This window comes from Delphinapterus leucas, chromosome 4 (genome assembly GCF_059928025.1).
Source record: "Delphinapterus leucas isolate spDelLeu-1000000601 "Yukka" chromosome 4, BTC_Dleu_Yukka2, whole genome shotgun sequence".
Classification (NCBI taxonomy): domain Eukaryota; kingdom Metazoa; phylum Chordata; class Mammalia; order Artiodactyla; family Monodontidae; genus Delphinapterus; species Delphinapterus leucas.
This window is the reverse complement of record NC_143132.1, coordinates 141,250,753-141,277,750: the sequence shown is the minus strand read 5'-3', so window position 1 is coordinate 141,277,750 and position 26,998 is coordinate 141,250,753. Positions and strand designations below refer to the sequence as shown.

At 36.4% G+C, this 26,998-nt stretch overlaps 1 protein-coding gene across 11 annotated transcripts in view; it reads left to right on the top strand.

Moving 5' to 3' along the window:
- TBC1D5 (TBC1 domain family member 5) overlaps positions 1-26,998 on the top strand; it is a 536,700-nt gene that overhangs the window by 329,848 nt on the left and 179,854 nt on the right. For all 11 annotated transcript variants that reach the window (XM_089911191.1, XM_089911192.1, XM_089911189.1 and 8 more), the window contains one exon: positions 358-530. In XM_089911191.1, the coding sequence (XP_089767317.1) occupies positions 358-530 (173 nt within the window). The remainder of the gene's footprint in view (positions 1-357; positions 531-26,998) is intronic.

Sequence of the window (26,998 nt, the reverse complement as noted above, 5' to 3'; positions counted from 1 at the left end):
GAGTGTGCCATTTAGGTACTATGGCTGCTGCTGAGACAAACTGGCCATGGACAGATAGACTAGTGGCCACCACTACCTCTAGCCCAAATTATCTTATAAGACTTAATGTCACCAGATAAAGTGGTCGAGGGAATGCAAGTAGAAAATTTTTAGAAGATATTTCAAGGCCTTTATGGGCACAGTCATCTATGTGACGATCAGTTTATGATCCCACATGTTAAGCTTTTTTCCTGAGTTGGTTAAAGTAGTTGTTGGTTCTTCTCTAAACTTCCATTGATAAATACGTTCAAAAATGATGTCCATGTGTTTGTTAACTTCACATTGAAATAATACATGTTCCATTTTTCCTGTGTTTAGGGGAAAGAAACCCTGATGACTCCTATCCCCTTTGCTAGACCACAGGATTTGGGGCCAACAGTTGCTATTGTTACTAAAGTCAACCAGATCCAGGATCATCTACTAAAGAAGCATGATATTGAGCTTTACATGCACCTGAATAGACTAGAAATTGCACCACAGATATATGGGTTGTAAGTATTCAAGTTTAAATTTCAGCAACACCTAATTATGACTTATGGTGGTTTCTGTATGTTTCAGATTCATAGAAGTAAGAGTAAGAGCTATGCCGGCTACATTACATTTCATATCTCCTTTTGTGTTCTGTGTGCCAGACTCTGTGCTCATTGCTCTCATATGTCCTATTTCATCTAACGCTACCCCTTTGTTACAGAGGAAGAAACTAAGGTTTACAATAAACTTACACATATTGAACAGTGAAGTCATAATTCAAATCCAGGCAGAATTGGCTCTATCATCTGCAGAGCCAGCGTAAAATAGAAAGGAATGGCCCTTTAAAAAAAGTTAGTGGGAATTTCAAGATGGCAACAGCAGATCATTAAACCAAGCATTCTGAGAAGTGCGGGGTCACACTGATTGTACACAGTGAAGCCCGCCCGGAACCCAAACTATCCTGTAAGATATTCATGTTCTTTCCATTTTATAGTGTGCTTATCTGCTCTACCCTCAGAAGTGCATTTCTAAAAGTAAGATAAATGTCCCTCACGGTGAAAATAATATATTAGTCATCTTCAGCCAGATGACTTCTGTGGCATATGCTATAGCAGAATATGGAGCCAGTTACCCTTAGGGGTGTGTGTGTGTGTGTGTATGTGTGTGTGTGTGTGTGTGTGTGTGTGTATGCATTCAGTGGCTTATAACATGAGTAGGCAAATTAGAAAGATAGCAACTTTAATAAATATGAATTAGTTGTGTAGTGCTACAGACAACAAAATGATCCTTTAAATAGAAACAATATGACATTTATGTCTGGTGCTGGGCAGTTCCCCGGTAGATATTTCCTGCAAATCCCATCTGTCAACTAGATAGAACGTGGAAAATTGAGAAGCTGTTACTGAGATATACATAGTAGATGCTCAATGAATATGAATTCATATTTCTGCTCTCCTGTTTTCATGATGCCTGTTTTCATTTCTGTGACTTAAGCTTGATTTCGTCATTGAGAGCAGCTCTGTCATTCCCAATGGAAGTGAGAAAGTTCTGGGGAACGTGGGTCCTTGGCAGCATTGTACGTTATTAATGAACTGGCATTTCTTACACTTCAAAGTCTAGCTAATATATTTGTGATTATAGAGTAAAGATTTATTTTAAAATACCTCGTGGCAAGGTCAGGAGGCAGATTCTATATTCCTCTCTACTCTGCACTCAAAGAATTGGTTTACTGAAATACAGAAATCCATTTTATAGCCTCAAGAATTTTTGCGAGTCTAGAAATTGGTCTTAAATATTGAAGAAAGAAACTAATGTCAGACACGTTGATCATTTCTTTGAAGTGCTCTATTGTTTGTTACCTCTTTGGCCAAGCTGGTGCTTCACCTTACGGTGGTCGAGGCATGGACTTGGGTACAATGATTTATAACTAGTGTGTTCTGGTTTCCTTATCAGACATTAGTTCACATCAGCTTTCTCTTCATAATAATGATTCATAGAGCTTCTTTGATATCCAGCCAGCACCTTCCCAATATTCTATGATCCATGACATAATTACTCTTAATCCTTTCAACTTTATTTTCAGCTGTACTAACAAAATTAGGGCTTGTGGTAACCATAGCTGACTCAGTTATCCCTTTATTTTTGTATAGAATCTCATCTGCATTATCTAAAAATATGTAATTGTTTTAATCTTTGAAGAAGTCATTCATTCTCTTAATTGGGCTGTACTACATTTTATAGTGTAAGAGCGTTACTTTCTCATATCACTTATTAAAGTTGATTTTATTATTTCTATTTGTGGGACAGTGTGGTTGAATTTTCCTATGTGTTTATGCTACCCTAAGCTGTACTGCTCACCTGTATATTTCCTATTGATGACTGTTAGAATCTTTGGGCCCAAAGGATAATATCAGTATAATATAAAATAGCAGTTAGAAGCACAGGCTTTGAAATGAAACAGACCTGTTTAACCACCTAGAGCCTTGGTTTCTTCATCTGTGTAATGGAGATGAAAAATAGTGGTACCTGCTTCATGGAGTGCCTATGAAAGTTAAATCGTAATATATAAAGATCAGTGTTCAGTTTGGAATAAACATTCAATATATGTTTAGCACTGCTTTTGTTGTCATTATCTGTCATTATAATTACTGAATTAGGATATCATGGCTCTATCAATATGATGTACCATGTGATTCATGCACCCTTCCAGCTCTGGCTTTGGCTTTCTATGTTTGCTTCACTGAAGCATACAAGTTTCTACTTAAGTGGAAACATAATAGTTATCCTTTGCACCAGTGGTTCTCAAGAGATAGTGTAGAAGTGGAGAGTGAACTTTTAGAAACAGATCATAGCAATTTGGCACAATAATCTTATGTCCTTGAAGGTAATAAATTTTGTGGGTCTTTATCTCATGGAAATGAATTGAAATTGTTTATTTTATGTCGTGCAAGTCATATTAATCTAAATAATTGCTGATGCTACTGTCTGTTGCTGTTGGGAGAAAGTTGTTTACATGGTGGAGAAAGGGTTATTTAGCAAAATGAAATTATATCCCACATTGAGTCCAGGTTTCTAATTTTAGTCAATCTTAGCAGTTGCATGATACATTAAAATTTATTTAAATCTGCCCTCTGATATGGGTGTGGTTATCTTTAAGAAAATGATTTTATAATTACCCTGTTTTTAGAAGTAGTTTTTCTTCTGTTTTTTATAGGAGAATATATGTGGGAGTCTCCTGATGTAGCAGATATGCCATATATAAATGCATCTGTTGCATTTTGCTAATAAATGCATTTAACAGAATTAGAATTAATAATTAGTGTAAAAATATTAATTGTACAAACATTGGCTAAAGTCATTCCAAATTAGCTTATCTTAATTTTAAATAAATTGATGATATTTATCTTGAAATATGGGAGTAAGACCCATATTAATGGGATTATTAATGGGGTTATTTTATGTATTTTAGTGCATTATCTCCTGGATAATTGTAGCTGGTTTTTCTGTTAGGAAATGTTAAATCAACTTACTATTTAGGTTGAACAAAGTTAATTTGCAATTAAATATTTAATACTTTCTAAGTGATATTATAAAATAATATTTCCTAAAAGTAATTTATACTGTTTTTCATTAACTTTATGAAAGATTGCTCCTGTTGCACCTAAAATGAAATTTCTCTCACGTTAATTCAAATAATTAACATCTTGAGTTGTCTTTTGCTTGCCAATTATTGATAAGTATTAGACTTTTTAAAAATTAAGTTCTGTAGGGGCCTGTCAGTGCATGCCTACTAATTTCCAAAGTAAAACATTGACTGTATCATTTCCAACTTTCCAAGGTGATTTCTAAGAGTTGCTGTTTGGTATCTTCATTTTTAATATGAGAATAAGAATGTCCTGTGATTCCATCACCTGGGAATTATTTTTGTGCAGAAGCCTCTAAAATATTACTGTTACAGTTCCATCCCTGAGTATGTCTTGTTTTGAGTCCAAAAGACCCTTGATCACAGCAGATTCAAATACAAAGATTCAATACTGTTTTCTTAATACTTAATACTATAAATACTCTTTTATAAAAAGACCAAAAATTGAAGTTTAAAAATAACAGTTTTTGCTAGGCCAGAGTAACTGTTTTATTATCACTCTTAAATATATTGAATCTGTATATTTTTGACTACATATTATACTTTGATATGAATAGAATACATAATAAGCATCTATGGGATATGCAATTAATGTCACTTTTGAGGAAAGACCCTCATAACACACTTGGGCTTTGGCATTCTTAAATTACGAGCTCTTTACAGCACACATGGGATAGATTCCATATCTCCCAAATGTTTTTTATACATCTTTCATTTCCCTTATTTCCTGTTTTCTGGATTAGCAGTTGTTTTGCTGTGGTGGTTTCTAGTAATTTAATTGAGGAGGTTGTTGGTTATTGATAAATAATCTGCTAAATTATGGTATAGTTTCAGAATATTTATATCACATTTTATTTGTTCTAACACATATCAGTGTGATTACGTATGACTACCAAGTTTTTTAAACTGATACTGGAAGTATAAACATAGGGTAAAAATATAACTCTCAGTCATCAAAGTCAATATAATTACCCACCTTAAAAATTCTCTCTCTCAACAGGTTAAGAAATGGCTTCCTATTCAAAACACAGTTAATGATTGAAATATTCTTTTCTTTTCAATGAGCTTTATGTTATGTATTAAGCATAAAATAAAGAATGAGGGATTAGAAGGTGAAGAGCCAATGATACCTTGTCATACAGCACTGGGCATTCCCCCCAAATTACTCCTTTTGAAAAAGCTGGCGTTTTTCCCCTCCTACAATATGTGAAGAATTATGATTAAGAATTGTGGGGAAGTATAATACATTATTTGAAATATTGGTTAATAATTGTTAATATTTATTATTTCCTGTGGACTAGGCTTTATGTTGATTATCTTATCTATCCTCACAACACATAGGGATAGATGCTGTGATCATCTGCATTGTGAAGATGAGGAAATCAAGGCTTATAAAGGCTTATTTAGATCAACTAGCTACCAAGAGGCTGAGCCAGGCTTTGAACTCCTGAGCCTCCATTCATACTCTAATTTGACTAGAAATATGAGTGTGGTAGAAAACTAAGGTACCCAAAGGTACTATGTATCAGATGGGACCATGAGTCAAATGCAGGGTGAGCAGGTAAGCAGCAAAGACCAGCCAGGTATGAGGCCCGAAATTAGAGGAGTCTTGTTAGTGGGGATCAGAAACCAGCCTGGTAAGGAGGAAATGGAAAATCAAAGGCACTGGAGGGCCTGAGAGCCATAGCCATGCCAAGAATCAGGACAGAAAGAGCACAGCATCTTCTGCACAAAGGTAGCAGCATCAGAGATGTAGGTAAAATAATAAGCCACTGCCTGAGGCTTAACTCTTCTTGTCCAGGTCCAATACTGGCCTTATTTAGGTCAGGCCACTGGATAGAAAAATAAGAAAGCAGGTGGAGAAGGGGTGTTCTGCTACTTTAATCTTTAACTTGACCTACAAAAAGAGTTAATTGATGAAATAGAAGAAACGGAATCTGTACTGACAAAGTAATCATGAATTTTAAGATAGACAGGCCAAGAAGAAAATGCTTTGCCTTAGTCACGCATGCAGAAATTTAGGGAAAGTACCATCCACACATCTTTCTAGGTAAAAATATACTCTTCCCACTGAAAGGTGAATAAAAATGAATAATTCAAAAGGGGAGAGCAGTTTCTTAAAGGATTGCTCAAAAGCAATGTAACCAGTAAGATATGGTGTTTACAACTGAATGCAGTTGTCAAAAATAATCATCTAAAGAGCAGTCAAAATAATTTATAACATTATTTGGATCTTAGATCTACTTAATTCTAGTGAATAATTCAAAGTGGGAAAGAAGTATAAAAGTTTGCATAATTTATCACACGTGAAGGAATATATACTATTTCACTGATACTTATAATCACTAAAGAAGTTTTTTGTTTTATAAAACTTCTATAAAATAGTATCCATGCAGTGGGATTGTGAGGATTAAATGAAAAAATATCATTTAGAGCACAGTAGTTGGCATGTTGTAAACACTCAAAAATGTTCATAGGTATTAACTTTCATGTGCTAAGTCCAATTGCCTGGCTCATAAGACTCACTAAGTAGTCATAATAACAACAACAACAACAAGGGCTTACAAAGGAAGTGTAAAACAATAAAACAAGATGACAAATGATACTGTCAAACAGTAGGTATAGTACTATACCTAAGTGCTTTAAGCTCTCCTAATAAAAGGCTATTCTTGATTGACTTTATAGACAAAATCCAACTACATGCTACTTAAAAGAGACAGCTAAAATACATTGATCTGGTTTGGTAAAGGAATACAGAAATGGCAATAGTAGTACCGAAAAATACACCTTGAAACGAAAACATTGAAAAAGAGTATTCTTTATTAATAACACATTCAATTATAATAGCCTTGAATTTTAGTGTGTAAGATCTATGACAGCAAGGAGTCTGTCTGCCTTGTTCATTAATATATCCGAGATGCCTCCCTAACAGAACCCACTACATGGTTAAGTATTCAGTAAATATTTTTGAATCGATGCATGAATGGGATGGAGGTAAAAACAAAGGAAGTAAAGGTCACAAACCAATTCTATAAGGAACTGATTATTCAAAATATCATTGGTGGAAAATCTGCTATTTTGAGGAACATCAACTAATAATTATTAAAAAAATTAAAACTCTAAATAATTACTGGAAAACATACATGAAAATATAACTATAACCAATCTTCCAATGACCATGGAGTTTTCTAAGAAAAGTAGCAATGAAAGACATTTTAGAGAGTAAGCTTGTAATATGACTACTCCAAAATTTCATTCCAATAAAATTCAGTGCAAAGACAAACTTTTTTTGCAATGTACACAAAATATATAAAGAATATAAAGCAAATTTGTATTCTTTATATAAAATAAGCCCTTAAAATTAGTAAGAAACCACTTTACCTATAAAGTAGAAAAATAAAGTGAACCAAAAATGCATAGGAAAAAACAATCAATGGCCAACAAATATAGTAAAAAGGTTTCAACTATTCAAATATTTAAAGAATTATAAATTAAATAGCAAAATATAATTTTCATTCGGGTTGATTAGGATTGGAGAAAATTTTACTCAATGCTGATATAATTAATTTGGGAGTTGATTGGGAAAGTGAGTAAAATACCTGATAAACTTGGGCTCCTTGACTCATGATTCTACTTTTAAGCTTTAAGGGAATCAGAGCGCAGAGGTCTGTATAAAGATATTTATCACAGTATTATTTATGATATGAAATGGGAACTAATTTCTAATAATAAAGGAAATAATAGGGTAAATAAGTCCATTTGATGAAATTATGCCATAATTTAAATGATGTATTTGTGGAATCTGTAATCCCAAGAGGTGATGCGTATGATATAGTCTAAGTGAAAAATCAGGAAGAGAAACCACATAATCTATTTTCCTAGTTTTAAAAAGTATATATGTTTTAAATGAAAATTAGCCTGGAAGTAGTGTTAATACTGGTTATCTCTGAAAGGGAATAAAGAATTGTGTTTATTTTCTTTATACTTTTTGCTGTTTTCTCAATTATCTCAATCACAGATTGATTTTATAAGAATTTTTAAAATATGAGGGCAAACATAAGGTACTTAATTAGTATTAGTGGGCACATACGTCAGTATCCAGAAAACTGAAATACTTTGAAGACATATTTGAACCATTATCAGTAATCTTTGAAGAATTAAGAAGAGTGGCGGTCATGGCAAGAATACTTAAAGTAAAAGAAAATCTCTATTTTAACATCTGCAGTGGAATAAAATGTATTTACCTCCATCTCTGACAATATTTTATCACTCTAAAAAATAGATAATCTGTAATTCTTTGAAAGGGAAATTGTTTTATATAGATCTAGCATGTGTTCACCAGAACAGTTTGGACAAGATAGAACTGCATTTTCTTTTCCGTCAAATTACCAGATTAGAGAAAAACTTTTGACTGAAGATTTTTATTTCACCATTTTCTTGTAATATTCTTTTGCTCAAAATGGAGGATTTGAAGATGGAGTGATACTACATTTGGGCTGAAATGTAGCTTTACTTAACAACCATGTTCAAAGAGTATCCACGAGTGTGCTGTGACCTAGGTGGAATGGGGTCCTGGTGGCCTGCCACAGGGCTTTGTTATTGGCCCTGCACAGAATCCCAGCATTCTGGGATTAAGGGTCTTTCGGAAGGTCACTCTTGTAGCTACTCATGAAATGCTTCAATCTCAATCCTACTATTCATATTAAATTAATTGAATATCTCAACTTGACCAGTCCCTTGTTGGGGAGTTTGGTACCATCACAGATAGTTGCTTATTTCACGGCTGATTTGACTTACCTGTCCACTCTACCTCCCAGTATAACATAACAGATATTTTAATTGCTGATAAATGTTAGGCACTTGTTCACAGGGTGCTCACAGCATTACAAAGTGAAAAAATAAGTGAGGTTTGAAGTAATATAGAGTTAGATTAAATCATGGCTTTAAGGGCTGGCAAGATGGTGGAGAAGAACGTGAGCTTACTCCTTCTCACAAAAACACCAAAATCAAAACTAACTACTGAACAAACCTCGACCAAAAAGAAATGCTTGAACCTACCAAAAAAGATACCCTACATCCAAAGACAAAGAGGAAGCCACAGCAAGATGGTAGGAAGGGCACAATTGTGATAAAATCAAATCCCATACCTGCCGGGTGGGCGACCCACAAACTGGAAAACAGTTATACCACAGCAGTTCTCCCACAGGAGTGAAAGTCCTGAGCCCCACGTCCGGCTTCCCAGCCTGGGGGTCTGGCAATGGGAGGAGGAGCTCCCAGAGAATCTGGCTCTGAAGGCCATCAGGGTTTGATTACAGGAGTTCCACAGGACTGGAGGAAACAGAAACTCCACTCTTGGAGGGCGCACACAAGGTCACGTGTCCACCAGGACCCAGGGGAAAAAGCAGTGACCTCATAAGAGACTGGGACAGACCTACCTGCTAGTATTGGAGGGTCTCCTGTGGAGGTGGGGGACAGCTGTGGCTCACTGTGGGGACAAAGACACTGGAAGCAGCAGCTCTGGCATGTACTCATTGGCGTGAACCCTCCTGGAGGCTGCCATTTCCTCCCCAAGACCTAGCCCCACCCAACAACCTATAGGCCCCTGTGCTGGAACGTCTCAGGCCAGACAACCAACAGGATGGGAACACAGCTCCACCCATCAGCCAACAGGCTGTTTAAAGTCTTCCTCAGCACACAGCTGGTTAATAAACACACCCCCTGACATGGCCCTGCCCACCAGAGGGACAAGATCCAGTTCCACCCCCCAGTGGACAGGAACCAGACCCTCACACAAGGAAGCTTGCACAAGCCTCTTAGATAGCCTCATCCACCAGAAGGCAGACAGCAGAAGCAAGAAGAACTATAATCCTGCAGCTTGCAGAATGGAAACCACAATCACAGAAAGTTAGACAAAAGGAGATGGCAGAGGAATATGTCCCAGATGAAGGAACAAGATAAAACCCTAGAAGAACAACTGAGTGAAGTGGAGATAGGCAGTCTACCCAAAAAAGAATCGAGAGTAATGATAGTGAAGATGATCCAAGATCTCAGAAAAAGAATGGGGGCACAGATCGAGAAGATGCAAGACATGTTTAAAAAAGACCTAAAATAGGGCTTCCCTGGTGGCTCAGTGGTTGAGAATCTGCCTGCTAATGCAGGGGACACGGGTTCGAGCCCTGGTCTGGGAGGATCCCACATGCCAGGGAGCGACTAGGCCCGTGAGCCACAACTACTGAGCCTGCGCGTCTGGAGCCTGTGCTCCTCAGCAAGAGAGGCTGCGACAGTGAGGGGCCCGCGCACCGCAATGAAGAGTGGCCCCCGCTTGCCACAACTAGAGATAGCCCTCGCACAGAAACGAAGACCCAACACAGCAAAAATAAATTAATTAATAAATTCCTACCCCCAACATCTTCTTAAAAAAATAAAAAAGACCTAGAAGAACTTAGGAACAAGCAAACAGAGATGAACAATACAATAACTGAAATGAAAAATACACTAGAAGGAAACAACAGAGTAACTGAGGCAGAAGAACGGGTAAGTGAGCTGGAAGACAGAATGGTGGAAATCACTGCCATGGAACAGAATAAAGAAAAAAGACTGAAAAGAAATGAAGGCAGTCTGAGAGACCTCTAGGACAATATTAAACACACCAACATTTGCATTATAGGGGTCCCAGGAGAAGAGATAGGGGAAGGACACAAGAAAATATTTGAAGAGGTAATAGCTGAAAACTTTCCTAAGATGGGAAAGGAGACAGTCACCCAAGTCTAGGAAGCACAGAGAGCCCCAGTCATGATAGAGCTAAGGAGAAACACTCCAAGACCCATAGTAATCAAACTGGAAAAAATTAAAGACAGAGGAAAAAATAATTAAAAACAACAAGGGAAAAGCAATAACATAGAAGGGAACTCTCATAAGGCTATCAGCTGATCTCTCAGCAGAAACTCTGCAGGCCAGAAGGGAGTGGCATGATATATTTAGAGTGATGAAAGGGAATAACCTACAACCAAGAATACTCTACCCAGCAAGGCCCTCATTCAGATTCAACCGAGAAATCAAAAGCTTTATAGACAAGTAAAAGCTAAGAGAATTCAGCACCACCAGACCAGCTTTACAGCAAATGCTAAAGGAACTTATCTAAACGGAAGAGAAAAGTGACTTATCTAAGCCACTACTAGAAACAAAATTATGAACGGAAAAGCTCACTGGTAAAGGCAAACATAAAGGTAGGAAATCACCTGCACACATGTATGACATCAAAACCAGCAATTGTGATAAGAGGAGAGTGCAAATGCAAGATATTGGAAATTGATTGGAAATTAAAAGACCAGCAACTTAAAACAATCTTGTTTTTATATAAACAAAAGAAAGCAGGAGATATATTTGATAATAACATCAAATAAAGTAGACTTCAGAACACAGAGAATTACCAGCGACAAAAGGGATATTCCATAATGGTAAAAGGGTCAGTTCACCAAAAGGACTTAGCAGTCCTAAATGTGTGTCCATTAAACAACAGAGCTACAAAATATGTGAACCAAAAACTGGTAGAACTGAAAGGAGAAAGACAAATACATGTTTATAGTTTGAGACTATTGATAATTGACAGTACAACTAGGCAAGAAATATAGAGCTCAACAGCTAAATATATCCTGGCCCATGAAACAAGCCTCAACAAATTTAATAGAATTGAAATCATACAGAGTATTTTCCCTGTTCACGATAGAATCAGATTAGAAATGACAGTTAAGGGGAAAACTTTCCAAACACTTGGAAACTAAATAACACACTTCCAAATAATCCCTGGATTGGAGAGGAAGTCTCGAGAGAAATTTTTAAAGATATCTTTAACTGAATGAAATGAAAGTACAACATATCAAAATTTGTGGGACAGAGCTAAAGCAGTGCTAAAGGGTAAATTTATTCCACTAAATGCTTATGTTAGAAAAGAAGAAAATTCAAGTTAGTAATCTAAGCTTCCACTTAAGAACCTAGAAAAAGAAGACAAAATAAACTCAAAGTAGGTAAAAGGAAGGAATAAAGGTAAGAATTGAAACCAATATTATTAAAAACAGTACAAAGATAATAGAATAAGAAGAAAGAGAATAACAAGAAAACGGAAACAAAAAGCTGTTTCTTTGAAAAGATTAATAAAATTAACAGGCATGAAAAAATGAGAGCAGGAGAGAAGTGGGTATGCTTATAAAAGAGCATAGGAAGGATCCTTGTGGTAATGGAATATTTCGGTATTATGACCTTGTGAATGGTTGTGTATCCTGGTGGTGATATTGTACTATAGTTTTGTAGGATGTTACCCTTGGGTAAACAATTCACAGACTCTCACTGTACTGTTTCTTCCAACTGCATGTGAATATACAATTATCTCAGAATAAATTTAATTAAAATAATGTCAGTTCAGATGGCTCACATCTTTTGCCCTTTTTACAAATTGGGTTTATTTATTTGTTTAGTATTGAGTTTTGAGAGTTTTCTATATAGTCTAGATACAAGTCTGTTGCCATTTGTTATTCACAAATAGTATCTTCCTGTCAGTGGCTTGTCTTTTCATGTCTTATAAGTATCTTTCAAACATTTTTCATTTTGGTGAAATCCAATTTATCTACTGTTTCCTTATCAAATGTGTTTTTGGTGTCATATCTGAGAACTCTCTGTTTAACCTAAGTTTTCTTCTAATTGTTTTATGTATTATATTTAGGCCTGTGATCCATTTTGAGTTAATTTTTGTATAAAATGAGTATAGGTAAAGGTTAATTAGTTAATTATTTTGGGCAGAGGATATCCGGTTATTCTGGTGTCATTGTTGAAAGACTATCCTTTTTCCATTCAGTTACCTTTGCATCTTTGTCAAAAATCAGTTGGTTTGATTTGTACGGGTTTATTTCTGATCTATATTTTTTGTTTCTGAGAGAGAAGTGTTAATCCAGCTATAACTGTAAATTTCTCTATTTCTGAATTCCAGACTACTTAGGCAGACACCTAAGATTGAGAATTAGCCACCCAGTATTCTTAACCCCATACAAATGGCACAATTTTCTTTTAATTTATGGCAGGCAACTCAGTTTTGTTTATTTCTTGGTACTTTTTGACACACAGAGAACGTAATTCCAGTCATGTGTATGGTATGTACAGACTTGATAATAAAACTTTTAAATACTTATGAACTTTGAGGAACCAGTGATTTCCATCATAACCTTGGAATGCTGTAGCTAAAAGGACTGTAACTATTTGGAAATAAAGTGTTTAGCACAGACCAGGACTTTGTGTGTGTGTGTGTGTGTGTGTGTGTGTGTGTGTGTGTGTGTGTGTGCGTGCTCCTTTCCAAAATTCTTCCCATGGTCTGAAAGTTTTTCCAATTAAATGACTTCTTCCACTAGTGTTTTGGAGCCTAATAAATATATTGGACTAGTGAAAACAACCAAAAAGCAAATGATGGCATCTTCATTTAACGTATTTAAGTTTTAAATGCTTCCAAAATATCGAGCTTCTAATAAGAAGTATTTACAGTGAACATTAAAATGCTTCCAATACATAGAAGAAGCTTCTATCATAAACTTTTTAGCTCTGCAACTAAGACCTCATTTATTAAATTTTATTTATCAAAGCAATTCATGTATTAAAGATGAACATGTTAATATATTTTCCTTATCTTTGAGTTATACATCATGAACAGTATAACACTTTGCCAACCCCAGTGTTAAACTCACCCACCAGACCTGGGCCAACTTCAGGTTATATCAGCATTCTCTAGAGGAACCCGATAGGACTGTGACTGCACAATTGTTGCGATGTCTTTAACTGAACATAAGTGCAATGTACAGGAAAAACAGATATCACCCCAAAACTCAACACACATAAAATACCACCTAATAACAGTCATAAAAAAGAAAAGTTCTCCAGAAAGACATTGGCAGAGTTGTTTTAAGTCTTAGTGGAACAGTGGGATGTCTTCCTTAAGCTGTCTGGTTTAACAACAGTGATACAACTGTAAATCCAGTATTGCCTTTGAATCTGTTAGCCAGTAGAATACATTTAGATTGGAAGGGACGTAATTTTTGTCCTCAAATCAGAACTGTAGGTTCTAAAGCAAGAAGGAGAAATTTTTAGGACTTACAGGGAAATAATAGTTAAGTGTGGGTAAAAACCTTGGCGTTATTAATTAGCTGCTCATATTCAGTTTCTCTCCCTCATTTCTCATCCTTGGCGTCTTTATTTCATGGGTCTCTGATTGTTTTTCTATTCTCCAACTCCTTCCATAACCAAGTAAGCCAGAGGCAAATTGAATATCTACAGCTAATTGTGCTAATAAGCTCTTTCCTAGTGCTATATGGTAATTCATGTATGATATCATACTCCATTATTAAGTATACCTTGTAATTAACCTAATTTGTATCACTTACATCAGTGATTACAGCGTGTGTCTTTGATAGGTCTCTGACCAGACTTAAGTTTCTACCCTTATTTTTTAACCTCTAGGGACTTGGCCTAATACATGTAAAACCTTTTATGGGAACCACTAGGACTTCAAACAGATGCCTGTAAATGTCAAGTTTTCTAGAGAAGTGTCTCTTGACTAGCTTTTTAGACATTTGAGATCACCTAGTGCACATTTTGTGTGAAAATTCTAGGTTATCTTTCTGACTTTTGTGAAATTATTTTAAGGACAGCGTTTCACCATTACATAAAATTTTATATGACCCACGACATCAAGTTAGAATCCTGCCTTCCTACCGTTAGTTCTTCCCTGACCTAAATGTTAGAAAAATGAGAGCTTGCTTAATGAAGAGAACCTCTTCCAAGCTCATAATTTCATAAGATGCTGTTTGACAAAGGCTGTCGATTCAATTAAGAAAATTCATCATTTATTACAGTCAGTTTAAAAGGGTAAAAAATGAGAGCTCTTCTACCGCAAACTCTAAGAAAAACTTTTTCCTTCACTAATAGTGATACAGGTTAAACCTTGCTAGAGCATATTGCTTTTAACTTCTTATTTTTGCTTTTGGCTGCTTTTGATTCTTCATCGTATGTTTCTTTACCCCTCAAATTTCTTATTCTTATTTTTGTAGTTTTAAATACTAGATTTGTACCAGAGTTTAAGTGCAGGAAAAGAAATATTGTTTGCAATTCAGTTTGGCTTATATATACACACTTTGTTTCTAAAATCTTCTTTCATTAAAATTCACCTTCTCTAATAAAAATAATGCTTTTGTTTCCATTTTACTTCAGTTATTGTTAGACATTTTTGTATGATTTAATATAATGATTTTTTTATACCAACGTACCACCTCTTTTTGTTTTGTTTTGTTTTGTTTTTGCGGTACGCGGGCCTCTCACCGTTGTGGCCTCTCCCGTTGCGGAGCACAGGCTCCGGACGCGCAGGCTCAGCGTCCATGGCTCACGGGCCCAGCCGCTCCGCGGCATGTGGGATCTTCCCAGACCGGGGCACGAACCCGTGTCCCCTGCATCAGCAGGCGGACTCCCAACCACTGCGCCACCAGGGAAGCCCCGTACCACCTCTTAAAGGTCCTTATTATGATTTGAACTATGAATGGTATGTGGGATTAAAAAAAAAACTCCAGACTTTGAAAAAAATTTTAGTCTTATTAAAATTAAATGTTATGCTATATGGAATTTGTGGGGGGAAATATGATACGCCTTTTAAAAGAGCTTAATTTAGAATTGATAATCATTGAAATAGACATAAGCCCTGATTTAAGAGGCGTCAGAAACAATGTCAAGATGACTAGGACTTGGAGAAAAGACTGAATTATGGTCTGAGTGATCCCATCTGTGCTGAGCAGGTTAGGCTTTTACTAAAGAGAGCATCTGACCTAACTAAGTCACTGGGTCTTAAACAATTAAAAATGGTTAAAGTGTGAACAGTGACCCTTGTGGACACTCTCCGAAAGAGCTGACGTCCGCAAGTGTGAAGATGATCCATGTCTACACCAAGGGTGGGAGGAGGGGAAGGATTATTACTACAGGTGTATTTTAGTGGGTAGCATTTTATCATGTTGATGCCTAGTATATACTGTAGGCTTAGTTTATTCGTGTTACTGATTTATAATTAAAAGGGTTTTATCTTATTTGAAGTAAATATTAAGAGAAAAATAATATTTATATGTTGTTTATACCCTCTTACAAGTTCCGGAAGCTGATATCAGGTACCTGGTTGCACTGAATGCTTGCAAAAGTTGAGTCAAAGTCAGATTAAGAGTACTTACTTCCTTTTATAGGGTTGCCACGTGGCTTTTCTATTTGCAGAGCCCTTAAAACAGTGTCTGGCACATAGGAAACACTTTCTAAGTGTTCATTAAATTTAAAAATAATGATAAATCATAGCAAGGATCATAAAATTCTAGTTAAGACTGCATACCTCTAAATAATAATAAAAATGATGAATAATATTACTCCTTCAAATTGAAAATTAATGGTAAATGGTTCTTTCCAGAGCCATGAGTTCCCATATACCAAATTGCTGTGGTTTAGCCCATCAGTAAGTAGCTGTCTTTTCTGTAGCTTGATGGGCTCCAGGGGGGAGGAGGGCCTCTGCCTCTTGGTGTTTACGACGACAGTGTCAGATCAGGGCAGACTGGCTCCTAAGACGACTTTCTTCTTGTCTTTGAATTTTTACTCCCACTCTTCTTCTATGGAAAATACAGTTTCAAAACAATAGTAATTGAGAGGGATCAGTTACCTAATTGTCCTCTTCCGTAGGTTCTGTGGCTGGTGGTGGAGAGTGCACGGGCTGCCCAGAGTGCATCTCTAGGCTTGCTCCTGGCTCCGCTCCACCACACAGGCGCCCTGCCTGTGCAGCCTCTTATTCTCTGTCTCCCCTCCTTCCTGCGTGTCTCCTTCCTGGCCTGCCCCTCCCTCATCACATCCCCTGCTCCGATCATGCATTCTGCTGGTATTACGATACAAAGGCCAGAGAAAGAGGGGGAAGGGAGACAAATGAAACACAGAGGAAGGTTTTTTTTTTAATGTTTGTCAGCCATGTATTTAAGTCACCCTCTAGATTTTATATAGTCTCACTGTTTCTCTTCTATCAGGCGACCCTGAACATTGACACCCTCCCGCCATGCCCCCCTTTTAAACTGCTTTAAGGATCTCTGGAGAAACAAGGTTTGACTGATTTCCTGGTACCAATTCTACAGCCATAGGTTTAACGTTTGCCTCCCAAGCCCAGCATTCTGGAATAAGGTCCCACGACAGTGGAAGACTAGCCCGTCTCACCCAGGACCAGCGCTTCACAACCAAAGGGTGGGTCCCCGTAGTGTGACCTGACTGCTCCCAGCCAGCTTCCGACCCACATACGATTAGCCTCTTATTATTATTTTTTAAAATTTTTATTGGAGTATAGTTGATTTACAGTGTTGTGTGGGATTAACATATACACACTACTATATATAAGACATAACTAATAAGGACTTACTGTATAGCACAGGGAACTCTACTCAATGTTCTGTAATAACCTATATGGGAAAAGAATCTGAAAAATAAATATATATATATATATATATATATATATATATATATATATAAAACTGGCCTCTGCTTCTGGTTGCTCTGTTCTACTAGTTGATGAGAAGTTTGGCTTTTCACCTAGTTCTTAGATTTATAAGTTTTCTCATTAAGGAAATTTGATTAAGCTGTGTATATCAATTTTTTCTTAGTTTCATTAGTTTAAGCCTTTCACTTGATTTCGCTAATTCTATGGGTTTTTTTTTTTTCAGTTTAGTGGTTTTGAAAAAATAGAACTGTTTCAGCCATCATTCCTTCAGCAACCAGTAATTATTATTAAACACCTACTGATATCAACATTGTGCTTTATGTTTGGGTATTTGAAGGATTATTAATTAGAACAGGGAAGAGCCACCCTAAAAGGCTAGATGAAAACTAGTAGAAAGAATCTGGGGGCATGGGCACATTTTGAATCAGCAAGTGGAAAAATCTGATATCAAAAATTATTTGCAAAATAGCTGGTTTAGGATTGGTGACTGCCTTCATCCTGATGTCTCAGCAGAGGCTCAAGAGTCCCCAGCCACCAGAAATTTGATGGATGAGTTGCCTTATGAATATGAGAGATTGGACAAAAGGGCGAATAAAGTCCAATATTAAGGTTGCACATCTTTGAAAATAACACAAATGACTAGGTTCATTCCCATTAAAAATAACCAAATCAATTTTTTTAAACCAACGATGATCAGTTTTGTTTTTTTTTGAAAGCAGCATACCCGTGTCTTCATATTGAGAATGACCATGGTCCTTCTGAAGCATGGTCTCTTTAACAAGTTTACACGTATTTTAATGAAACATTATTACTCAAAGTATTTCTAGGACTCCCTCTTTGGAATTGTCATTATTACTAGTGTAGGAGCCACATTAGAAACCTGATTCATGGCTGTGTAACCAAATCATCAAAAAAAGGTTTTGTCTAATGTTGTTTCTCATGTTGTTTACCACATTTGGCTCTAATTAGAAGTGTTAGTTACTTTCACAAATAAAACTCATCTTCAGAACACACCACTTAGCCTCTCTGGGAGGTATTCAAATAACCTACCATGGCTCTGAATGAATCCTTTCATATATAAATTTTGGTATCTTTGTTTAAAAAAAAGAATCAGTTTCATTACTTTCTAGTCACATGCTCTATGTATTTTATTATGAATGTGTGGAAAATTAATGTTAAGTATCATACAGCAAAGCCAAGACAATACACTGATACTACTTGATGATGAAATTTTCTTCTGAAGTATTACTTTGACGTAAAACTGTGGATTACCTAAAAGAGAATCCAGTCTGAGATGGCTGTCCTTTTCTACAAGATACTAATTCATCCAGTGACACACTTGAGTTTTCTGAGTTTTGTTCTCTACTTGAGCCGTTTAATGACCACAGTCTCCTGAGGGATGATGTTCACTCTTACAAACAAATGGGAATGTACAGGAGCCTTGAGATTGCCATAAACACAACAGGGCATTTGAAGGACCGCGGCAACGGAGAGAGCAGGGTGCTGGCTCCCGTAGTGGCCAGCCTTCAAAATAGCTGAGCCAGTAGACTGCTGTGTCTTCTTTTGAACATAAGCTGGAAGTTAGAGGATCTGGGAGACAATTTGGTAGAGTTCTATTAAAAAAACCCCTTGCTTATAAGAAAGCAGCTAAAGGGAAATGGTAAATGGAGTAAAATGATCCTGTCCCTTGGATTGTGAACCACAGTCCAGTTGGCCAGATTTGGATTTTTCAGCTATTGCCCAGCTGGTGAACAGTTCAAAACTGATTTCGATCATGTGATCCCATTGTGGCCAATTGGGTGGTTTGGCAAACAGCAACATAGTAAATATCTGTTCACGCAAATTGTACTCATACTGCATTTGTCCGTGTGCATTCTCTGCTTGTCTGTATTGATGATAACATCCCCACATAGATAGGTGGATAAATCGTGTGTATAGGTCCATACCTGGATATTTATGCACAGTAATTATGTACTTTGATTCCTTCTAGGAAACAGAATTGTAGGAATAATCTAGTTAAATCAGTTTCTATGAGGATTTTTTTTTACTCCTTTTTTCATATTTCCTCTAGTTGTAAAAATTACAGTGATTACACATCATAAAGCCTATCTGTAATAAAACGCATCAGCTGGCCAAGGTTTTCATCGCTCACTCAATAATCCATTAATACAGCAACGCTGCCCAGGCATCTTTATAATACCAACTCGGAGGTAATTTTAATCAGCTAGACCAGCTGGTATTTAACAGCAGCTGTCGGAGACGCCACAAATATACTCAATAGCTGACATCTTTATTTGCAGTTTTTCAAGGGGAGAAGAGATTCTCCTGTGGTTACTTGTATTAAGCATTTAAAAGAAGGTGTAAAGTATATAGGGGTTTATACCTAAATGAGAAGGGGGAGGGAGTAATGATGAAACAAAGGTGATAAATTCTATCAGGAGCAGAGGTTTGTGAGTGAAGAAACTGCTCAAGTGAATAAGAATACATTGGCTTTGGACTTTAGATCTTTTTCCGAGTTACGTTTACACTGATCTTGGATATGCCTAGCAGTAAAAATGTGGTCTGCTGTGTAGCATCCAGATACTCCTTCTGTACTAGATTTGTAGTGTCCTTTACTAGGTAAAGCTGTGGAAAAGAATCTGAGTCTGTGAAAGAGAGGTCTGTTCGTGTGCATGTGTTGTCTCAGCCCCTGCACGCCGTGTCCTTTTTTGTTGTTTTATGGATATGTTTTATTAATGTTCGATTTTGATACTTTAAATGAAAAGGATCATCATCGATATGTACTGTCTAGTAGTAAACATGGAATGCCATTTCACACGGGGGTGTGTGAGCATCGGTGGGGGGGAACAGGCCTCGGCAACGTGAAGTCAACAGTCACAAACCCATTATAAATAAAAATTTAATTACACTTGGGGGAGCTTGGCTTACAAAGCTCAGAAATCCATAATGGAGCTCGCTGGTAATAAATGCCTGATCTGTTTGTTAAACTCCACTGTTCCCATCCTTTCCTTGCCTTCTTTTATAAAATACTTTGCCATCTCTACGGATTAGAAACTGGTAAACAGAGCTGACTCTGAGTAGTAAAATATTTTGCCTTTGCCTCTTTGACTGTGAATCTCCCCTTTTAGTTTAAAAACCAAGAGAAGAATTAGAGTAAAATAGGAAAAGGCAAAGGCATTGTTAGAGAAATAAAGGTCTTTCAAGACAGTTACTTTTGGTCCACATTTATAAATGCGGGCTTTGCCTACAGATAGCTGTGTATTCAAATGTGTTGGTGATATAAATGTCTGATACTTATGTGAACAGAAGCTAAGTGGTTTCCATTTTCATGGAAAATTTCGTGTGTCATTTTTTCTAAGACTGATTTCATAATTAAATATAAAAGAAACTGATGGAGTTATGGGCCTTGTACACTTGGCATAGAAATTGTCTTGTCATTTCTGACTCTTGTAGAGCAATCAAACCTTTTTTTATGCTAATAGTTCTTGCTGGGAAAGGAAGCATTACAGACTCCTCAAAAAGTAAAATGTATTACACGTTTAAGTGTACTTCTGTACTAAATTATCAGAGGTTAACGAAATTTGTTGTAATACCAAGTCTTTTGCAGTTAACTTCATTTATCAGTGACACCGATTGTCTTTTTCCAGAGCCGCATAGTAATCTGTCTGTGTTGGATTGTGATTGAATACTGAAAATTAAAATCCAGTAACGGAATGGATTACTGAGATAGCAATTTGAATTTTGAAATTACTTAGCAAGCATTTTTTCCCTGCTTTTTGTAGTGAAAACAGTCTGTTTAAGTTTGTTTAGTGTGTTTGACAACAGTTTGATATATTGCTGGGCACAGCGGTAGGTTGGACTTGAGTGGTATTAGCTCTCCGTGTTTTGATTAATGGTAATTGTTTCGACGAAAAGGCAAGTTTTCCGTACAACTCATAGCTCTGGAAAACAGAAGTCAACTTGCAAGATGCATCATTACTGTTCTGAGTTAGCATATCAAAAGGGCAAGGAGAACCTGCCCGAGTAGCACAGTAGGGTTTTTTTGCTTTTTGCTTTGTATTGTAGTTAGAGCCTGTTCTTTATGTCAGAATATACATCTTCTGTTATTTATCTTTTGTTCAGCATTTGAAATTGATTTATGACACATTTCTGTATCGCATAATTTAGTTCGAATCCCACACCAAGGTGAAATTTCACCTGTCTCTAGAGTCAACTGTAAAAGGGACCAGAAGTGACCTAGTGTAGTACGGATTACAATTTTTTTTCTTATTTTTCTCTAGTATTGCTCCCTTGTTTTAAAAGAATGCAGTTTAGAAAACAATTACAAGGTTTATTTGAACACTTCAGAGATTTCTATTGCTTTTTTAAATAAAACATTTTACATATCATTAGTGTACCCAAACTCAGGGAAAAATGGTCATTTTTACTTGGAGAAAATAAAACGTGCATTTAAGGAAGGACCAATTTTTGTCAGCCTAAAAGCTGTCAGCATAAAGCCTTTCATTCTCACACAAAGGTCTGTATACATATGTGAAATAGATGTGTGTATGCAAATCTACGCACAAAATGCACAGCACTCTGCATTTAGGTTATCAGTAGGTAGAAATTGACCTTAAATGAGTGTCCTTACCTTTAGCAGGAGCGAAGGAAAACCACTTTCCTGTAAAGACTTGGGAAGGGGCTGGGAGAAAATGCCCTTACCATATCTAAGCATCCTTGTTTTAAGAGGGTGAGAAATTTTGTAGGTCGGAGGCAGTGCTAGGGGATTTTCTTGCTTTACCTCTCTTTTGCTTTTTCCCTACTAAAGAAAAGAACTACGTAGTGTAGTAAGTGTAACCAGAATAATCTTCAAAGTGGCACGAATGGCAACCATGTTTGTGAAACTAAGGTTGAGAATCAGTATTTGCACAACCCGCCCCTACTTACTGTTTTTTTAAAGAAGCGTAGAAATTTTGAATCTGTTGGGTAATTTCCTAAATATTTACCCAGGAAGCCTAGTATGATATTTAAAAAATATTAGTCCTCCCTGACAGAAGCAGGATTTTAGGTTTATATAAATATTGGAGGTTTGGCATAAATATGAGCACATATCTTCTGTATATCTTTTATATAATCCGCGTTCTTTAATATATTTGAGGGAGAGGGGGGGTGGGAGGTGAAATCTCTAGTGCAGAAACTTGTGGCGTTACTCTTTATATCTAAAAGGGAATGAATGATCCTGCTCTGTAGTCTCCTGGCTTGAAATGCTGTTTGTCAGAGTGTTTATTCCAAGCAAAATTAAAATGAATAAACGGTTGTCTAGTACACACCTAAGCCTTTGACATAAAAAGAAATATAATTTAAACACTTTTTTCCTCGTAGTGAACAGCCATGTGTCATTGAGGCATCTTTTATTGAAAGGAACTTTATTTAAGTAGCATAAACTTGTTGGATGGGCTTCAATTAAATGATGATTTGTTAATGCAAATGTGTGGTGAATGACTGGTCGTACATCTGTCTCTTCATCCACAGGCCATTACTGTGCAGCGTGAGCACATGATTGTAAAAAAAACGAGAAATCATTATATGCAGGTAGTACATATTCAGTCAATTCCGACCTTATGTCTCTGGCGAACCAAAAAAGGTATATAATGTAAATGTTATTTAATCTGAATAACAAAAAAGCAGCACTTTGACTGTCTCTGACTCAAGCTGTTGGGTGATGTGAGGTGACTGCTGTTTGGGGATTGATGGTTATTGGTGGTCCAGTGGGGAAAGGATATCACTTGAATCCTTTGTCATTCTCCCCATGCACTCCTCCAACCTCAATTATATTTCAAGTTCTATTTTCTTTCTGTTTTTCTTTTCAAGAGTGGCTTGTGGAGTTGTGGTGAGAAATAGGCAGTGATGACCACCAGCATGAGTGTGGCAATCGGTGACAATTAATACACACAAAAAATTATACAATTAGCTTCAGCTCCATAAGTGTCTAATGAGCCATTTGTCAGTCTTTTGGTGAAATAAACTACTGTATCTTAATTCTCCACTCTTGCAGCAAATAAATAAAAGTTATGAAACGCCTGGGCACCAGTAAAATATAATTTATTTCATAGGGCATGACAGAACTCTTTACATATCTAAAATGAACATGTTATTTACAAATGACTTGTGATACTCATATAAACCATGGATCTGTGTGCTAACTGCTTTCATTATAGAGATAGGCAATTTTTTTCTGATTGTTTAATCATTTAAATGTATCATTACTCCTAAAGGCATGTGAGTTAAAGTGACTCCTCCTGGTGTGATTAACTCATGAGGCCAAAAAGAACCTCAGAAATGAGCTGTTCTGCAGCTGAAGACATTAAGAATTTACTGGAAAGGACAAAACAATAATTTTCATTTGGGAATCTCTCAGCTCTTTACTGATTATCTTCCTGCCCTCATTTATTTTTAGGAACCCCAGCTTCTCAAAAGTTTTTCATCATCACTATGTATCAATCAAACAAAACAACATTGTAAGCTTCTTTCAACTTGTATTTTGTACTAGGTTAAAAGTTGTAATCACCATATGGTGAAAATGTGAACTGAAAATTCACATTGAAAATGTGAAGTATCATTCAAATGAAAGCCCAGATATTTGAAAAACAGTAATTAGTTGTTTTAAACAGAACAGGAACACAAAAACTGTTTGTCAGGGTACCATATAGCCCTGTTCTTAAATGTAATCCGTGAACCAGTTGCATCGGTATTATCTTCCGAGATTGTTAGAAATGCAGGTTCTTCAGTCCCTGCTAAATCAGAAACTGTGAAAAGGGTCCAGGAATCTGTTTCAACAAGCCCTGCGAGTGCTTCTGCTGTCCACTAGAGTTCGTGAGCCACTGATGTATACTGTAAAGTAATTGAAGCAAAAATAAACTTTAGGAATCCCTAATATATAGAACCCAAAGGAAAGTAGACATCTTTCAGCTTCAAATAACTTCCATGAGATCCAATTCGTCTCATTTCCCACTCCTCTTGGTTGGTTCAGTGCTACTTTTTGACCCCTTCTTTCTCTGTTTTTTTTTTTTGTTTTTTTTTTTTTTTTATATTTATTTATTTATTTGGCTGCCCCGGGTCTTCGTTGCAGCATGCGAGATCTAGTTCCCTGACCAGGGTTCAAACCCGGGCCCTCTGCATTGAGGGCACGGAGTCTTAACCGCTGGACCACCAGGGAAGTCCCTCTCTTTTTCTCTTTTAATTTACCTTCATTCTCTACCGTCTTTGCAAGGTAATGAATGATAAAGTTTTCAGGCAAGTTCCAAGTTATTCAGCCTGCCACTGTCTCTTACTGCTAACCAGATGTTTTAGCCTACAGTTTAGGGTTGCTAGTATTTCATGGTTAGTATTTGGTTTCACCTTTCAATTTTAAACTTATTTCAAAGCTATTAATGGACAGTCCCCTTAGAAAGAAGAGAACAGGTTTCTTCCAGTGCCAGCCTGGTGAGTCCATGAAGCAGGAGGCTGGTGAACCTCTGGAAGGAATGGGTCAGGTACCTCCAAATGACTTATGAGACATCATTAGGACTCGATGCTTTACACCTGCAGCCTGAATGATCCGCTGTTATTACTAGTAGCTGTAGATTGATCCAAAAAATGAAATTGAGTCTAAAGTGGAGAGTGGCAAGTGAAATCAGAAAAAAAAGACAGCTAGGAAGAATTTTACTAAAGGTGAACTAGAACCAATGATAATTATAGGCAGTTTTGTTTAAAAGGCTTTCCTAGGTCCCCTGCTACTCAAAGTGTGGCCCACTGACCAGCAGCACCACATCTCCTGGAAGCTTGGGAGCAATGAAGAATCTCAGGTCCCACACGAGGCTAGCCTACTGACTCTGAATTCACATTTTAACAAGATTCTTTGTAGATTTACATGCACATTAAAAATTGAGAATCATTTGCTTAATATATGAGCAGGCAGGGGATTGGGTCAGAGATTGGTAGTGAAGACATTACCAAAGCAACGTCACACTTTTACATGGGGACAAATTCTATGCAGGTGTGATAATTCCAAGGGGTATTTTTCAACAAATACACAGGACAATTGCAATTGTTATATTGGCCCGACTTACTTGATTTTCGAATAAATTCAACATGGAAATATAAAATTTGATTAATGATATTTAAGTTTAATTTTTAATTGTTTCTTTCCCAGAGGAGAAGTTACAGTTCAAGTGGGTATTATAAGTGTGAAGGGGGTTACAACTGAGAGATGATTTAGATTTAAATCTAAACTCTAAAAAAAATTCTGAGCTTAGACTTTCTTAATCTGGTTTTTAAAAAGTGGTAGAAGTGTTTGGATTCTGATATTTTTAAAAACTCAGTTGCTTCATCTCAGGAAGTTAAAGAAGAAGGCGAGTATATTATTATTTTTTTATTTTTATAATACCAAAAGAAAAATTTAGGTTGAAACTTTTAGGTAACTTGTCACACCATTTTAAAAATTTAGTTTAGAGTTGTGAGCAAATCAGTTTAACTAATTCTCAATTATTCATATTAAGAAGAAGCAAGAATAGTCTAAGAGGTGACTATTTAGTAAAATAAGTGAATAAGGAGAATTTGAAAAGACCAGGTTATATAGTCTTAAGGGACTAAACCAGGCTTACTTCGATATGTAAAGTCATCATTTAACAAGTGCTTTCAGGTGGTTGAGCTCACATGCCCGCCCAGCTCCTCTCTGAGGTAGACAAACACTGAGTCTCAAGGAAGCTGACGGGCTTAACCAAGCACTTAAAGCTGGTGGTTAAGAGAGCAATGTCTAAACTTACATCATCAGACTCCTGGGCCGAATACCACCCTGTTCCAATGGCATAAAACAGAGAAATACCCCCAGGTTGTGAAACATACATGTAAAAGTATATAAAGATAAATTTGTAATTGATGATTAAATAACATACATTGTCAACCTAGTACAGAAATTAACTGTTCTATGGAACAGACTAGAAAGCTCATAGATTCAAGTATATATAAAAATTAGCATATACTGATAGTAGATAGATAGTGAATATGTTCCAGGTGCTTACATATACTAACATGATAAAGGTGACTTCATATTTATGGAGGATATGAGACAATTAATCTATTTGAGAAAAATTAGATCCTTACCCCAGTCCATATGCTGAAATTAATTCCAAAAAGATTTAAAAGTAAAAAGTGAAAGTGTGAAAAACTAGAAAAAATAGTTGAATATATTGTGTTCTTGGATATGGGAAGGCCTTTCTACGTATGATTTCAAAGCAAGAAAACAATAAAGAAGATTGAGGGGTTTTAGAAAATAAAAACGTTAAATGTATGGTAGAAAAACCATCAACTGAAGGACAAATAAACTACGAAAAATATTTATAACTATGCTACAGAGGATTCATGACCTTAATATATTAATAGCTCTTACAAATAATTAGAAAGAGGAGTAACAACTGACTAGAGAAATGGGCAAATGGTACAGACATTTTGTGTGTAGCATTTTGTGTGTGTATATGCACATATTTACTAATGAATATATTTTAAAAATTAAGTAATCAAAGCCATGTTAATTAAAGCAACAGTGATGTGTCATTTTTGCCTATTGGATTAACAAAGGTAAAACCAAAATAATGCACCCTGTGTTGGGGCAGTTTCGTGGAAAGCATCAGTTCGATAGTTTGTTTCAAAATGCATAAAACTGTACATAACCTTTACCCTCCAATTCCATTACTGGGCATTTACTCACAAGAAATAATTAATGGTATACAGAGATTTTGCTTTAGAGATTTTTTGGCGATATTATTTATGATACTGAAAAATTCTATAAATGTAAATGC